The sequence below is a fragment of the Mesocricetus auratus genome, unplaced genomic scaffold (genome assembly GCF_017639785.1).
Source record: "Mesocricetus auratus isolate SY011 unplaced genomic scaffold, BCM_Maur_2.0 Super-Scaffold_100676, whole genome shotgun sequence".
Classification (NCBI taxonomy): domain Eukaryota; kingdom Metazoa; phylum Chordata; class Mammalia; order Rodentia; family Cricetidae; genus Mesocricetus; species Mesocricetus auratus.
The window spans coordinates 172,655,255-172,673,598 of record NW_024429266.1 but is presented as its reverse complement, the minus strand read 5'-3'; the positions used below and the strand labels follow the sequence as shown (position 1 = coordinate 172,673,598).

General features: G+C 43.0%; 1 protein-coding gene across 1 annotated transcript in view; it reads right to left on the bottom strand.

Moving 5' to 3' along the window:
• The window catches only part of Lmcd1 (LIM and cysteine rich domains 1), a 57,698-nt gene extending 40,071 nt beyond the window's left edge, over positions 1-17,627 (bottom strand). The window contains exon 1 of the mRNA XM_005066167.4: positions 17,457-17,627. Within this exon, the coding sequence (XP_005066224.1) occupies positions 17,457-17,498 (42 nt within the window). The 5' untranslated portion in view covers positions 17,499-17,627. The remainder of the gene's footprint in view (positions 1-17,456) is intronic.
• Positions 17,628-18,344: the final 717 nt, after the last annotated feature.

The following is an 18,344-nucleotide window of genomic DNA, read 5'->3' as shown; positions in this document are numbered from 1 at the left end:
AGGGAAGAGCACAGGACATTTCTGTAGAGTGACTCTGTTCCAGGCTTTTCCATGAAATAGAATATACACAAGTACCAGGAAATCATAAAAAGCCAGGCCAATCCAAGAGCTTTGTGTAGCTGTGCAGACCTTTCATGGTTTTTCTGGTCTTGGCTCGTCACCTCAGAATTATCTCTTAAACCACTCCTGCTGTGGGTTGCTCACAGAGTGTTGGAGAAGTTCTGTGCATGTTGGAGCTTGTGGTGTTTGAACTTGTGGTGTTCAATGTAAACTCTGAATACTATTCATGCTACCTATGTAACTCTGGAGAACACTTTCTGCCCTTTCAATGTCAGACTTTCCATTTTAATTTTCCTCTTTCCTTTTTGGGCACAGGATTTCATGTATCATTGACTGGCATTGAACTGGCTATGTAGCTGCAGATGGCCTTGGACTTTAGACCCTCTTCACTTCCTGGATGCTGGGATTACAGGTTTGGACCCCCACTTTCAACTTTATTATACTTTTTGTGTAATAGTGTTGAGAATGAAACCTAGGCTCCCAAGTATGATAGGCATACAACTCTACCACTGACCTAATCCCCAGTGCTTTTTGTCTTTGAACATGAATTATAGCCTTTGGCAGCTCCATGGCATGGTTGTGAAAATCACACATGATAATACATATAAGATGTTTTGGGAAAACACAAAGTGTTTTGGAGATTGAGAGAAATCAAACACCAGCTGTTTACAGAACCCTGTCTTCCTTCTTCATGGACTTTGTCCTCTACATGCCATCTGTGTGACTATCTACTTATTTATAGTTATACAAATCACTTTTTGAGAATTTGTTTCTTGAAAAATAATTTTACCCCTGAAATGTTTTTAAAATAGAAAGCAACCCTAAGACATAGCAAATGGGACTGGAGAAAAGGCTCAGTGGTTAAGAGCACTGGAGGCTCTTGTAGCCTGGATTTGGTTCCTAGAACCCACATGATGGCTCATAATCATTTGTAACTCTAGTTGCAGGGATTCAACTCTCTATTCTGACGTCTGTGGGCACCAAACATGCAATGATATTCAGACATGCAGGTAGATAAAATAGTCATATTAAAAATAAAAATAGATACATCTTTTAAAAATGAAGTGAATAGTGAAACAGCTTCATTAAATTCTAATTACATGAAATTTCCTTCTAAGCACTTTGGGTCAGCTTATGTGACCTTAACATGAATCTGGGTATGTGTTTGAGATGTGAGACATGTCAGGACTGGAAGGAGATGTTCTCCCTGATACAATCAGAAGGATTTGAGATCTGAAATGGGAGGTAGATTCTGGCAAATGTTCATGTCTGTATATTGACCAAATTTAACCCATGACCACATTTATGACCTAGACATCAGAGCATTGAAAACATACTAGGGAAGGAGGGAAGAGCTGGGGTTGAATTTCCTATCTTTATCAACGATCGAGTCTGCAACTGGAACAATTCATTTCATGCTTCTGAGCCCAAATTTAACTTCTTGTAAAAGCAGGTTCTTGTAAACATATGAGAAACTATGATCTGGTGCAAAGCACAGCCCATTGCCTATGCTTCACAAGACAAGTCAATACACTTCATGCAAAAACAAGGATTCTAGTTTAGCCTTTCATATGGAGAGGAAGGAGGGCAAGGTTGAGGAGCCTGGGCTCTGAGGAGTAGGGGATGGCTAATAGTAAACTAAGAAAATAGTTTGTGGGACATTTCTTTACCAGTAAAGACAAAAGGGCTGTGGCCTAGAATGCAGGAGGTTTGAAGTATGATGGGTAGAAAAAAAAGGGGATAATGAAAACAATTAATTGTAGCATTTGGTATGTATGTATAGCAGTTGTTTATGGATGTGCAGGTGTGTATGTAGGAGAGAGAGGGGGAGGAAGAGGGAGAGGGAGAAGGAGAAGAAGAAGAAGGAGGAGGAGGAGGATAAGGAGAAGAAGAAAGAGAAAGAGAGAGAGAGACAGAGACAGAGAGACAGAGAGAGACAGAGAGACAGAGAGAGAGAACACAGAGGACAGAGGATATAGAGCCTCTTACTGACCTTCATCTTGCCAAGAAGGCCAGGCTAGCTAGTCAACAAGCCCTAGAGATTCACCTGTCTCTACCTCCTCAGTACTGGAATTATAAGAGTACAACACCATGCCTAGTCTTTTGAAAAAAAAAAAACATTGGGTTCTGGGGACTGAACTCAGGCCTTTATGTTTGCATTGCACGCACTGAACTGTCTCCCCACTCCCACACTTTTTAAAGTAATATTTTAAGACATCAACTAACTGAGCAATTTCACTCAGAAAAACTTCTAATAGAGTTATCCTTGCTTTCAAAATACTATTCCCCATGGTCAGTGTGGTATTGAAGGTTTGGCTAAAATTATAAAGCACTAAGCCACATTGATACTAAGCATTTAAAAAAAGGTGGAATGCCAACTCAGAGTCTTCAAGATAAGAAGAAACACTGTGGTCCAGGGCCTTCTCAGCATCCCAGCACTTCAAAGACTCCACAGTTGGCAGAGACTCCACTGTTTGCCTAAGCTTGGTCAAGGTGGCTGCAGAAAGGCAAACCTCTGCAAATCCTCACAGATGGAACGTTTCCACTGGCCTATTTTGGTATAAATATTCATCAAGGGCTAGAAAATTAAACTAGATATGGGTCTGAGCTAGAAGCAGTTTGGCCTCGAATTCAGCCAGCTTTCAGTCATTCTTCTGGAGAGCCAACTCTGCTGAGATGGGGCTGCTGTTGTTTGGAGATCAGGGCCAACTGTCTCCCCAGCCCATGGAAATGCCTCGAGTCTGTTCTTAGGGGTCCTTTGGCTGGAAAGCAAGGGCTGCTGGATTCACAGGAAGGCCCGAGTTAGTTCTTTGGAAACTGGAAATATAGCAAGGTGTGGCTCTTCTGTATCCTGTGGCCATCGCTTTCATAGATAAGAGAAGATAATCTGACTCATGACATCTTCCTCAAAAATTCTGAGTCTGGTTTGGCATGCCTCTCACCAGTTTCCCGTTGGTCTAACGATGTCTCCTGGATACCACCAAGGACAGACATCAAGGTGCCTGCTTTCCCTCTATCCATGCATCCCCCTCTTCCTTTGCCAGCTCTGGTTTTGGCTCATCAATATAAAGGCCAGAGAGTCAGCTGCACAGCCCGCACGAGGTCCCACTGAAGGAGAGGGGAGTGTTTTCTTTCTTTCTTCCACTTCTGTGTCATACCCTCCACCCTCTTGTTCTCTTTTCCTCTTTTTTAAATTTTTTTTATATTTTATTTTCCAGTTTAAATTTAGATAAGAAACAAGGTTGCTTCACAAGTCAGTTCCAGGTCCCTCTCCCTTTCCCTCCCCTCCTCCCGTGCCTTCCCCCCAACCCTCCCACTTGTTATCCCCTCATTCCCCCAGGGAGGGTGAGGCCCTCCATGGGGGTGTCCATAGTCTGTCATTTCATATAGGGCAGGGCCTAGACCCTTCCCCAAGAGTTCAGGGTGAGAGTGCACCTCACATTGTTCTATGGGAGTCCAAAGTCCGTGTGTATGCTTGGGATGGGTACTGATCTGCTACCCAAGGCTCAATAGATTACCTAGGCCTCCTCACTGACACCCAGATTCAGGGGGTCTTGATCAGTCCCATGCTGGATTCCCAGGCTGATGCCTGGGATTCAAGAGTTAACCTTTGTCTGGTCAGCTGTTTCTGGGGGTTAAACCAGCCCAGTCTTAATCTCTTTGATCATCAGTCCTCCCTCTCTGTTATCTCTTTTCCTCTTTTACCCTCTCAGGAGTGACCATCTCTGTCAGGAGAGGGGGCAGCGCTCCTGTGATCTCACTCCATGCATCTACTTGTAGCCTTTCTTTCTCTGTTCCCCCGGCCATACTACTGAGCCCTGTCTGCCTCACACACAGAGGGGAGCGAGGCCAGGTGGGGGTTCCAGCACAAAAAGGATATTGCAGTGCAGAAAGTAAAGCAAGCGGGGCAAGGACGGCAGATGTCCCTGGACTGTTCTGAAGGTGACACGTGTGGTCCCCAGGAAAGCAGATGAGTGTTAGGGGTTCAGAAAAGAGAGGGCCTGGCCTGAATGGCTGATCCCATGAAAGATGAGTGCAGGGAGAATGAGGCCCTCTCACCAAGCAGGTGTGTGCACAAGAAAGTCTCTTTGGGAACCTGTGGCAGACCATTCAGGGCCAGCTGGCTGTTGTCAGGTCCGTGACCAAAGAGGGACCATCACTGAAATGTTAATTCCAGACTAATGGAAGGGAGATCTGAAAGTCCCAGCAGCATCTTCTTGAGAATGGATTTCTTCCTTAATGTGGTATCCACCAGGCTACTGCAAGAACTCAGCCCTCAGCCCTAGGGTCCCCAATCATCTACTCACAGATCCATCCCCTGGGTTCTTAAACATTGTCTCTTAAAACCTTTAGCGGCACTTTGTGCATGCATGATGTTGCCTGGGTGCATGATGTATGTACATATGAGTACACGTATGTTTGTCATGGGGCTCATGTGGCCATCAGAGGACAGCCTTGGGTATTGGTCTTTCCGTTTCATCTTCTTCTTTTTTTTTTTTTTTTTTTTTGGTTTTATGAGACAGGGTTTCTCTGTGTTGTCTTGGAGGTTGTTGGTCCAGCCCAGCCTCGAACTCACAGCAATCTGCCTGCCTCTGCCTCCCGAGTGCTGGGATTAAAGGCGTGCACCACCACCACCAGGTCCGTTTCATCTTCTTTGACAGACAGTATCTCTTGTTCACTGTTGCACATGCCACACTAACTGGATGGCAAACTTCTGTTTCTTCTGGACCCAACTTCATTTTCCAGAAGGATCCTGGGGATTGCAGATGGGTATGCTACTGTGCCTGGCTTTAGAGTTTAAAAATCTTAAGTATTCACTTGACTACTTTATATGTATATTCCCTAAGACCACTAGCCAGATAAAATACAGAAAAACCTACATTCTAGAAAGTTCCAACGTGCCCCTTTCTTGGCTTAGAAAGATAGCTAGTATTCTTCTCCCTGTTTTGAACATTATACAAGAGAAATTCTACGATACTGTATTATTTTGTTTCTTACTTCTTCTTTAAGATTACCCATGAGATTGCATACATTGGATTAAAACATATTTAGTAGTTTCTGTTATTAAGTATCCATTCTCATGTTAATGGGGATTTGAATTGTTTTTAATCAAGAACTATTGTATGTAAAAATCATTCCAGATACTCTTGTCTAAGTGTTTATGGTGGAAACCCATGGTCCTTTCTCTTGGACATACACTTAAAAGGGCAGACTAATGTTAAACCCCATGAGAAGCTACCAGCAGCTTCTTGCTGTAGTATCATTTTCTTTTCTATTTTCCCTGGCAACATCATGTGACTTCTAATTGCTCCACTTGTTTCCCAGACTTGGTAATGTCTGACTTAATTTCAGTCTTCCACGGAATATCCAACTTAATTTCATTATGCTTTTAATCTATATTTCTAGGAGAAAGAAAGATGTCAGGCCCTGTTGTCTGCACACACAAGCTATTTAGACCTCTTCTTGATGTACCTCATCCAGGCTGGAAAGATGGGTTAGTGATTAAGAAGAGTACTTGCTCTTCTTGCAGTTGACCAGGTTCATTTCTCAGCACCCACATGGCAACTCTCAACTGCCTGGAACTTGAGACTTGGGGGATATGATGCCCTCTTATGGCCTCTACAAGCACCGGCATGCACATGGCACAATACTGATGCAGGCATCTACACACATGTTTATCATTTAAATAAAATGATATTTTAAGTTGAACATTTAGAATCAGTTTGTGGAAGTTATGTATATATTCTGGGTACAACTCTTTGTCAAACACATCCATGTGTATAACACGTGGACTTTTTTCTCTTTGGGCATTACCTTTTACCTTTTGGTGATGTCTTTTAGTGAAAGCAAGGTAATTTTGGTGGACAGCTCTCTCATTTATTTGTTTCATATTCCCTCCAGATGAGAAGTCACAGAGGTACACTTTTGAGCATGGTGTCAGTATTCTAGCATTCCACATGACAATAAACTATGAACACTCTGTAATTAATAAATATAATAACCAGGGGCTTGAGCAATGGCTTACTTGGGATGGTATTTACTGTGAAAGCATGAAGGTTTGATTCCCAGCACACATGTAAAAGCTGGCCTTGATGCTCCATTTTCTCATCCCTGGGAAAATAGAGATCCCTATGGCTTACTGACCGACATGTATATGCACATGTATATTCACACACACACACACACACACACACACACACACACACACACACCTGAAAAACTCCGTGCTATTACTTTGTTTATAGTAATTATTCTTTTCTTCCTTATTCTTCTCAAGTTTTATGTACACAACTTCCCTACTTTTTTGCTAAACTGGGAACAACAGTGATAAAAGTTTTCTTAAGCATTATCCAGGAGCGTGGGAGGGTTCCACTTAGTAATTCATTAATACTTATTATTGCCTGTCTGGCTTTTCCATTTTAAAAGTCCTTTCCCAAGAACAGGATTGTTTGTGGCACAGAAGTGCATGAGGATGGATGAGGAGACTATCCTTCCCAGACAGAGAAATGATATAACTCATACAAGCTGTCTCCAGACCAAACTTAAAGGAAGTCTGTGGCCCATCTCCCTCAACTGAAGGCTTATGCTAGGTCTTCTGGAGCTGGAAAGTGACCCTGGAAACGAGAGCCTGAGCTTTCAGCCTGACCAGTGTGAAAGACTTGGCAGAGGAAATGGAAATAGAATTTCAGGAAACAACTGGCCATTCAGCTTTGAGCTGACCCTGGAAGCAAAAAAAGCTGCTGGAGAGAAGCTGTGGAGACCGAAGTTTTAGTTCAAGAGAAGGAAGAGCTCTCTAAGGATTAGAGAAGCTGAAAGAACAAACAAACAACCTGGGTATTTTCAGGAGGCAGAGATATTCTCATTGCTGCCTACTTCATCCTGCATTGATGATTCTGGCTATGGGAGCTAGGCAAAACAGTGTTTGATTTGGTTTGGTTTGAGGCAGGGTCTCATGTAGCTGAGGTGAACCTCAAACTTATTTAGTTGAACTTCTAATTCTTCTGTCTCTACCAGCTGAGCCATCATACCTGGTTAATGCAGTGCTAGGAATGGAGCCCAGGGCTTCCTGCATTCTAGGCAAGCACTTCACAAACTGAGCCACATGCCCAGATACTATGGTGCCTTCATTTCTCTTTTTCTTCTTCCTCCTCCTTGTCTCCATGGGATGGAACTTAGGGACTTGTCCATGCTTGACAAATATTCTCCCACTGAGCTACATTCCTGACCTATCATCAGCGCTTCTACAAACTAGCCTTGGGACCTTGAACAAGTCACGTGGCCGTGCTGGGTCTGTGGCCTCGCCCATTCAGCAAGAAAATGGAGACTCTCTGAGGTATTTCCCACCCTTTAAAAATTAATTTTAATTTGTTAAATGCAGAGCACAAGCCCCAGGAAAGGTGGAGGTGGTGAATGACAAGACTAATTAGCTACAAGTCTTATTGTGGGGCTGTTTTCCTTCTGAGCTGTTGGGGCCTGTCGGCTGTGTAGGAGGACAGACGTGAGTTTCCCCATTAAATCTTACCCTTTCTTCAAGCCCTGGAAATATAACTATGATGACTGCTTTTTCATTCACCTCCCCCCAAAAAAACTTGGCAGCAAATCACCTGAAAGTTTTCCTTAGGTCATATACTCACATACACCACACGTAGCTAGCAAAAACCAAGAACAGTCAACCTAGTGACTTTTTTTTTTGCTATTCAGCCCTTGTACATTTCATTGTGTTATATCATCTGCTCTGAAATGCTTTAAGAAAGAATCCAAATTTTCAGACCCAGCTAGAAGTCTGAAGAAGGAACTATGTGAAAGAAATCACTGTGATGTAAGATTCTGGGTCTTCATGACCAAGGATCTGCCTTTTAGAAGACTGATTGTCATCTGTAGGGTACATCAAGACATTTTTTCCATTGCTATTGTTACCAACCCAGAGGATCTTCATTGAGAAAAAGCAACATGTTTTCAGACAGGAAAATAAAAGACTCACAGCTGCAATGGAGGACTGCACTGGAATGCATTTCTCTACAGTTGGAGATATCTGATATCCCTAAGTTAGACAGCAAGTGTGATGGGGAATATTAGTGTCAGATCTAGAAGGTACAAAGTGTGTCCATCCTCATCTTTCAACACGCAGTCCAAATTGCCTTCTTGGGGAGGCTTCCCTGACTTCCCTGAGGGAGATAACTACTTCTCATCTTCCTCAGCCTCGCTTGTGTACCTCCAGTTAAGACACTGCTGGGATTCTCAGATGGTTCCTCTTTAGAAACCACCAAGTTTGTGAGTCCTTTTCTTTCATTTCTCTACTTCCCAGCCCATCAAATAATGACTATGTAATACACATGTGAGCAAACTAAATGCTCACTCCTTCATCTTCCTTCCTTCCTTCCTTCCTTCCTCCCTTCCTTCCTTCCTGACAAGGTCTGAATATGTAGCCCCAGCTAAACTAGTACTTGTTATAGAGCCTAGCCTGGCCTTCAATTTGTGACAATTCTCATCAGCTTCCTGAATGCTAGGATTGTAGGAGTGTACAATCATGCTTAGCTTAAAAAAAGAGTAAAGTTTTATACTTGAGCAAATAAAATGTGGGTAAGAGACTTTCACTGGCAAAATATTTTGTTTAAGACTTCACTCTTGTAGTGTCTTCTAATAATGATGATGGCTACATTTAACACTACTGTTATATGTCAAGTGCTATCAAAAGATTATTGTAATGAAATGGGTTTCAGGTCTATTTACTGATGAAGAAACTGAGGCTCCTTTCAAAAATGGCTTACTCTAGGCAATAGAAAATGAGTAACAGGGATCAATCTTGTTTGTCTAGTCCAGCAGTCTCAGCTCTCTATCTCCATACATATATTAATATATGCTTTTACATATGTTTATCTCTGTGTGTATGTATTTAATACTGTTAATGCTTTACTTGTGATGGGAAGGGACCTCCTGTCTGTCTAATTGGAAAGTATCTCTTCTCAGAATACTGTTTTAAATGCATAAATTAAAATCCCAAAGAAATCAAGTATTGAAATTACATAAGCACATAAATTCAGAGCTATGATTTATTAATCTTTGAGCCATTTAAAATATTATTAGTAAATATTGGTGACTATCATCACTTTCTTTTCAAAGTAAGGATAAATATAAATTGTATGTTCAAATTCCACCTAGCTAAATAATTACTGATATTCATTGGTATATAAGGCCCAGGGCTCATAAACTTACAGGGCCTTTGCTTTCATTCCTAATAGAAGGAAGTTCTATCTTTCAATGAGATAGTAGATATATAAAGATGCAATTGTTTTGCTCATTAAGTTGCTTGGTACCTCCAGTGGTAGTCACAAATCTCTTATTAAAAACACACCTCTGTAATGATTGAGGAATATAGTTAAGTGGTAGAAAGCTTGTCTAGAAATCTCAGGGTCCTGAATATGATCCTTAGTACTAAAAAAATAAAAGTAAAATGATTAGATCCAGGATAGTGGCACACACCTGAAAACCTGGAACTTGGAAGGCTGAAGTAAGCAAATATGAGTTAAGACTAGCCTCAGCTACACAATAAGGCCCCATTTCAATAAGAAAAGGAAAAGCAAAGCACCCCTGCCTTTATCTGCCAGCAAGATTCCAAAAGAATTTACCTTATATAATTCCCTACCTACTGTCCCTCTCATGAGAGCCATGTACTCTTAAGTAGGACTCTAGATGGTCCTATAGCCATCTGAGGTGGAGAACATAGGCATGCCTTGGTAGGTATGTGGCTGTCTTCCAGGATGGGGACAAAACTGGGATCTTCTTACCTTCTACCTCCTGTAGCCATATTACTTGGACTAGTCAACTTGATGGTTAGCCTCATGAATCAGTAGCTAGAAATGCCACTTAGTCATGTGGCCCAGATAGATGTCTTCCTAAGGACAAGTTTCTTAAAGGGCACTCAGCCCTATAACATATAAATACAAATACTTGCACAGAAAGAAATAATATTAGCATTGCTTAGCCAGTAGCTCCTTTCCTGTTCTTTTATCCTTTTGTGTCCCCGAAATCATCATCATCAACAACAACCCTCAAAGCAATCTTTGAGGACATGTGCTTAGACAGACAACTGGTCTACCTCTCTATCAGTATGAATGCTAAAGCCAGGAACTGATGGGACCCAGGAGCTCCTTTTTAACTCTGTTTCTAATGGTTACTTTCCTAAGAGACCTGCCTAGGACATAAAAAGTGGTGAAAGAATTGCTACTGTTAGAGTGAGGCAGCATATCTGGTGTTTCTCTGAAGGGATGCAGTACGGGGAGATGTGAAGATGGGAAGAAAAAGAGGATTAGGGTGTGTGTGTGTGTGTGTGTGTGTGTGTGTGTGTGTGTGTGTGTAAGGCAAGAGTACATAAAATCTAGGACATTGACATTGTTGGGCCTTTCTTTTACCATATGAAAAACGAACTCCACCAGATTCAAGTCAGCATTGTAGGAATCTCACAGCTTTTGTATTCATTGTATAGTGTGACAAGATAGTGGATAGAACCTAGTAAATATTAAATAAATATTTGCACAGGAAGACATAAGAGGATCTCACTCTATTTAATAGACAGATATGTAAGGGTGAGTGCCTGTGCAAGATCACAAGGGCAAGGTTGGGCAAGGTGAAGGCTGCTGTTGAAAGGTTGGCAATGAGAGATTAAGATGAGCTGCTGCTATTCCCATGCTTTTTCATATGGTGTGACCTGAACATATTTATGGCTGGATCAAGTTTAGCTACAAAGAGAAGGTCCTGGAATCTGATATCTTAGAAGCCGCCACATGTGATGTAGGCAAACTGAACTTGCTCTTCCAACATTCCAGTTATTAATGACCTAGGAGATTTTTGCTTTGTGCTGATGAGAGGTAATGCCAATAACAGCAAGGGGAGCATGTTTATTGCTTACTTACCTCATTAAAGCATCTTTCAAGTGTAGAACTACTATTAGCCTATGTTCTAAAATGAGGGATTAGAGGTTCAGCAAGGATAAGTAACTTGGCAAAAATTGTGGACCTGGTAAATAACAGAATTAGGTTTTATCTCTAGATCACTATGGTTGCAATATGTGGATCTCCCCCTCACCCCATGTGTGTGTGCATATATATGCACTCTCTATATAGGTACACATTTATAGAGAGGCAAGAGGTAAATAACAAGTGTTTTCTTTAATCACTCTCCATCATATTTTATGAGACAAGAACTCTCATTGTGGCCCAAGGGCTTACCAAGTAGTCTAGACTGGCTGGTCAGTAATTCCCAGAGATCCTCTTGTCTGTGCCTAGGACAGTTCTAGGATTACAGGAGTGACTACCATTCAAGTCTGTCTGTTCAGCCCCTTGGCATGATGATTCATTTGCATTTGTCTTGATTGATAGTTGCTACACAGGATCAAACGTTTTAAAATAATGGAGAAAAAAGTCAATCCATGAACAAACTACCAAAATTTGCAAAAGCTGCCTGGGACTGGACATCCATAATCTTTGTCCTTTAAAATAGAGAGTGGCTAAATAGAACTTCTAATTTTTTCCCCTTTAGCAAGGTTACTTCCTTTTAAAGCATGTCTTTGTGGGAGCCTGGTCTGTGGTTTTCTTGTCCCGATTCACATATTACTAGGCAAAGCATGAGTCAAGCTTACCAAGCATGTTGAGATGTACATTCCCCAGGGAAGCTTATCCTCATATTAATACAGCCTGGGATCTTTGAGTCTAGTATCTCCAGGATTTATTTTAAGAATCAGGATAAAAGGGTAATAATGTGATTCTTTGAATGGTTCCTGTACAAGATTCTTCATGGTAGGATATCATCAGCCTTCTAGAAAATCAGGAAAAATATAGAAAGTTTATGTTGCATCCCTGGAAATGACTTTGAATTGATGAGGATGACAATATACTCCTGGTGGTGCTCACATATATCACAGTAGAACAGATGCTCTGTGACATTGGACAAATTCTGGGAAGTTGTCCTCCAGACTAAGTTTTGTGAGTTTGAAGAACTTAACCTATGTATGAAACTTATAGTAATAGTCACCCTCTTTCTTTGGATAGATGAGCTTAGGCTTTGTGATCTGGGAGATCTGGTTTTGAGTTCTTAGCCTGTTCATGTTGGGCAAGCCATTTAAACTTTTAGTCTAAATTTACTCATATGTGGAAAGGACACTAATGTATTCACTTGGTGGTTCTGATTGCAATGGTGTCAGAGCACATTTCAGGCATCCTGAGCATCCTAGAGGGGAGTCTACCCTTTTTCTCATTTACTTTTCTCCAAAGTTGTCTGTCTTAACAGAGAACAGACAAGTCTTCTGGGAGGAAGGAATCCAAACAGTTGATAACAGTAAGAACAAACACAGCCTTTTGGGGGGGGGGGGGAAGTGAACAGAATCATTTCTAAGAGCAGTCTCCAGCTACAGAGTTGACGTGAGAATTTTGTACTTTGTGATTACCTTATCATTTTTGGTTTTGTAAAAGTTGATAAAGTGGCTCAGAAGGTAAAGGCACTTGCCATTAAGCCAGAGTCTGGTACCCAGAATCTACACAGTAGAAAAAGAGAAACAACTCTTGAAAGTTGTCCTCTGATATGTGCACCATAGCATAAAACACACACACACACACACACACACACACACACACACACACACACCAAATAATAAGTAAATGTAATAAAAAATAACAAATGTCTGCCTCAAGTATCTAAACTTAGATACCAAGTATGTGTCAACTATTACTAAGAATCTAAGTGTTCACAGGCCTCTACTTTACCGTTAACTCCTAGAGAAATCCCACAGATGGTGTTTTCTAAAGCTCCAAGAAATTTACACTCTTGACATATATGACAGCAAGAATGTTCAGGACACCAAAAATGTCCCAAGTTCAGTCAAGGAAGACCCCTGATCTTGAAGGAATCTCGTAGAAGTGGCTTTTGGCCCTACACCTGTCAAGGCTGTGGCAGCTGCTGATCAGATCCTCTTCCTGTAATAAAATGGAAGAAGAGGAATAGTTTCAAAGGAAAGCAGTGAAGAGCAACAGTTGTCTGTTCCTCTAGGATGTTCTAGAAGGCCACTGGTTGATCCTGCTTTCCTGAGAATAGAGTGTTAGGTAGGCCTATTTTGCCACAATCACTTGTTGTTTAGGAGATCATCTGGCATAAAAGGTACCAGAATGAAGGTAGAAGGAAATTGGATTTTATCCAACTTCTGCCATTTCTTAGGAAAATGATCTGTATATAGTCCTCCAGTGAGTAAATGCCTGGAATAGCAATACTGATTATTTGTTAATTAGTTCATTGATTTTGTAGTGATTGGGATGGTATCCAGGGCCTCAAGCTAGCCACATGATTTACCTCTGAGGTTCATCCCAAGCCCATCTCATGCCTATATTAACTGCAATGATTCAACCACCTGCTAGAAAAATGGATGTTGAAATGGTGTTGGGTAAGTGGTGTTGAGATAAGAGAATTCCAGGCCGGCTGTGAATCATGGCAAATCTCTGCTTTATTATACATAGGCTATTTTGAATATGTGAGTAGGAAAGATAAAGTTATTCTCCCACCCTGATCCAGTCCTGTGCCTCTTCTGGAACCCAGTTGGCTCACTGTCATCTCCTCCTGAAAGGGCCCAGAGCACAGGCATGAAAGAGACATGTAGGAGCTGGGTGGTCTGGCTTTCTTCTCTGCTGAGTTCAGTTTGTTCTTGCCCTGCCTCAGAACCCTGCGGTGCACATGACTAGAAGATCCCACGCCCACCCCTGCAGGCAGCTGATACATGCTGCAGGTTACCTGTGACCCCCCCCCCCCCACTGACTCTTCAGACGTGCCTGCTTGTCAGAATGAGTGTCTGCCATCTGCAGAGTAATGCTACTCTAAAAAACGACGTAGAGAGGGCTGGCAAAATGACTCAGCTGGTGAAAGCATTTACCTACCCCACCAGCCTCACCACCTGAGTTTGATCCTTTGAACTCACAGTGGAAGGGGAGAACTGGCTCCTAAGGGTCATCCTCTAACTTCTACGTGTGTGCTGTGGTGCCCGTATACACACACGCACACACACACACACACACACACACACACACACACACAAATAAATAAATAAAACAACCACCTTGGGTAATCTCTCCCTTTCAGCTCTTTTGGGGGACAAGTTGCTTTCTTTATACACCTATGGGCATGCCTCCAATGTGTTGGCTGTTAAGACCTTCAAGCAACAGCTTAGTATGTTTTTAAGACTGAGGGAGCCAATGACGACTCTTGAGGAGTCCTGTTTATGTTGGACTGGCCTGCCCAAGCCATGTGCCAGAAATTTTGCATACAGCAGGAATTAGAGGCAAAAACAGGAAGGGCTTTGGACATAGCTGAGGACTAACAGGGAGTGCAGGATAGCCAGGAAGCATGTAATATGGAGACATGTGGAGAGAGATGCCTACTTGAACCTGGACATAAACTTGGACATCCCATCTCATATTGCTCCGTGGGTGTCTCACTGGAATCCGGAACTTGTCATGTAGGCTAGACTGGGTGACCAGAAAGTCCCAGGGATCTGTCTGTCTCTACCTTTCCAGTTCTGAGATTACACATATATGCCATGACTCTGTATATGGACACTAAAGGTTAAACTCAGGTCCTTATGATTATGTGGCAAACACTTTACCAAATTAAGTATCTTCCAAGTTCCACTAATGGGTGATTTCCACTGGGTGCTTGGATGCTGAGCCTTTAATATACATCACCTCACTAATTATCATAGTCACTATGAGAAGTCAATGCCGTTATTACCTCTAGGACACTAACGCAAAAATTAATTACCTTGCTCTAGTGCACAGCTAGTAGGTGGTGGAGGTGAGATTTGAACTCACATCTGATACCAAAGCCTGTGGCAGTAAGCAGCATTCTTAATAAGTACCAGGAGAACAAATTTATCCTAGTGATTGGTTCCACCTAGAGACAGACATTTGGACTTCTAGGCTCTTCTTTTTGCCAAGGAATGTTGGCAGTTTCAGCATGCCCAAGGACCTGTCTGTCCTGGGGGAATATCTTCTTTCCCAAGAGAAAAGCAAATGATGACTCAAGAGCCAGTGGCTTAGGACTGCTCCCCAGCTTCTGCATCTCACAGCTAGAGAGGCCGACAGCCTGTCTGGGCTCAGTCTCATGATCTCCAAGGCTGCTCCAGTTTGGGATTTTATATTTTGTCTTGAAAACCTTTTTTATGACTTCCCAGCTGCTGGGGATTCCCACCCCTCCCAATCCTTGGGGGACAGGGCAATGGGGACACTGCAATCCATGTTAAGCCCTTCCACGTTTTGTAAATAAGTCCTTTTCAACTCTGAGTCTGAAATTGGTTCACAATGTCTAAGTGTGATTATGCTTCCCAAAGCCAAGTGTTATACCCCCACATTGCAGCGTTTAAAGTAAATATGCAATAAACTCTTTTCAGCATGCTGTTGATAGCACACAGTATTTAGTCACTGCTGCCTTGCTCAGCAAGGCCTCTTACCCCAGGTTCCCTTCCCTCTACTCTTGAGGTTGAAGACATTGGCCAATCCAACCCCTGGTGATCTTCCCCAATGGTTGAAATTCCAAGAGGTAAAAAATACCAGCCCTTTCATCTCTGCCCACTTCATTCTTTCTCTAAGCCTGTAATTGGATCTAAATGGAAAATAAAACCTTTGCAGGCCAAGGAAGTTGGCACTAGACAGTGACACGAAGAGGAACATGTTCCATCTCTAATCCAGAGAATCACACTCTCCTATGCAAAGGACAATAAAAGCAAGGCTTTCTTCAATCATAGCCTGGGCTTTTGATGAAGGGAGGGGGGTGTCTTTATAGACTTTATCTCACATTCTACAATGTCAACCAGCCGATAGCAACCCACTCCCAAATCATTCGACCTCTGTGAGGACAACAAAATTCTGTCACCACTCCCTGAGTTCTGGTACTTTGACCAAATTTGGGGCAGCAATCCAAACATACCATACTACAGTGCTACAAGTAGAAAGATGATCCCACACGTACCCTAAGCAACCACTGTGGGATATTCTGCACTTCAGTTGTTATTTTTTTTTGAGTCTCACTGTAGGCAATGTAGATGCTGGATTGGAACAGAGGTGAGAAAGAGTGAGGTCTATCCTCAAACCTTGAGAAAATATAACACAGCGCAGTAATAGGGGAGCCTGGATACAGCTAGAAATCAGCAGGCATCTCCCTCACTCAGGTCTCAGTGCTCTGTGAATTCAGGAGGAGAGATGACACTTGATTCTGCAAATAGTCCGGTGAATGCATCAGGGAGATGCTTGGGTTGAGTCTGATTTAATGCCATGTGTGGAAGCAGTCTCTAAGCTCAGGAGTGGGAGGGCAGGAGGTCTGGGGATTCCTCTCTCCCTCTCTTCTTCCTGTCCTCTACTCATGTCCTCTTTCTTTCTTTTGCCTCTGTACTTCCTACAAAAATGTCAGCAAAGGACAACTTTGTCCTGCAAGATGAAATACTCTGAAAGCAGTGCTCAATAATTACTGCTTTGGAGATTAAGCTACACTATCAACATTGCTATTAACACTGTTGGTGTGTCTCTCCTCCCTGTAGTATAAATAGGAAAAAATGACACTTTGTCACTATTATACAGCTAAAATGTGCCAGACCCAGGGCCAGGGTTTGAACACCTCTGCCCCCTGGGGATACCTTTCTGTGACCCTGTACCTCCTATTTTTCCATGTGGGAAGCATAGGTTTGTCACTGCAGCCTTCCTGTCCCCCATGTCTCATAGTCCAGCCCACAGCCTTCAGAGTGCCTCAGGTAAGCAGACAACCAGTTTGGAGCTGTAGGCACAGCTGCTGGCCCCTCCTGCAGCAATTTACCCGTGACCTTCTGGGCTCCTGGCCAGTCCTTCTTGAAAGGGAAACGTGCAGACCCTGGGGACAGAAATTAGTTTCCCTGTGCTAGAATGGCTACCACTGCCAACAGTACCAAAAGAAACTGTTCTGTGTGCTGAGGAAACCACACAGCTCTGGGCGGGTAGCAAAGGGGAGGGTTTGTATCACAGACTCTCAACCTTCACTGAAGTCGAATGAGGGAGGCAGAGAAGGGGAGGGGAAGGGGAGGGGAAATCCAGGGAATTTCCTGATCACAAACAAGTGCCTATCCCTTCCTCCTAAATTCACCTTTAATTCAGTTTAATTCACCTTTAACGGCATCAATAAAGCCCTAAGACTCAGTGTAAATACTTTTCTTAACAATGACTTAAAGAGTGGATTTGAGGGATGCGCCTATCAACTCAAGTAAATATTACCACCTAGTTCTGTTTTCTTTGCATCCTGTGGGTTTGATGCATCCCTTAGGGAGTCTCTAGGTACTCTAGGTGCTTTTGGAAGTTAAGAGGAACTGGAGTATACATCAATACAGAGAGATTTCCGCTCACCTTCTGGACTCTGGGGTTGAGATCCTTGGCCACCTTCGCCATCCTGGGGATGCAGAAGCAGCTCCTGGCTTCTCAGGCAGGGGTGCGAGGGTGTGCAGAAGGCACAGTGCGGATGATGGGCCAAGTTCAGGTTTGCGCGCTCTGCCAGCAGCTCTGGGCTCAGCACAGAGCCGCCGTCCGCTTTAATTGGAGAGCGGGACTCCCTCTAAAACGTCGCCAGCCAATGCGCGTGGGCACTCATTCGGGGCCAGCCAATCAGAGCAAAAGGCTGCTACCCTCCCTCAGGATGGCCTGTGCTGGGAGGCTGAGAAGGCGGCTAAGCTCTACCCTGACGTCAGTGCAGCCGGCTGCCACCTAGGGCTCACATCTGTCCCCTAGGCGGCAGGAATCCCTCCCCACACCCTTCGCCTTTAAAGGGCAAGGAGCAGAGGGAGGGGCGGACAAGACCCAGGCAGATCCATTCAGGTCAAAAGAGAGAGAGCAAATAGGAGAGCCAAGGTATTTTTAGAGAGCTGGCTCCAAAAATAAATGCTGAGCAGTGCTCTCTGCCCACCCTCTTCCCCCTTGCCCCAAGGGTGTGCGAGGCAGGTGGTCTGCGGAAGCCTGGACCTACCCTAACTTGGGAGACAGACTCTAGTAAATTAAAATTTCTTAAAAAACTATAATAACAAAAAGTTTAATATAACTTTTTATAACTTGTTCTTCCCTTCTCAGAGGAAGTGAATAAAATCTTTATGTTTTTAAGTGTGTGTGTGTGTGTGTGTGTGTGTGTGTGTGTGTGTGTGTGTGTGTGACAGCACTTGAGTGGAGGCTGGAGAATGAGTTGTGGAAATCAGTTCTCTCTTTCTGTCATGTGAGATCCCAGTATCGAACTCAAATTGTCAGACT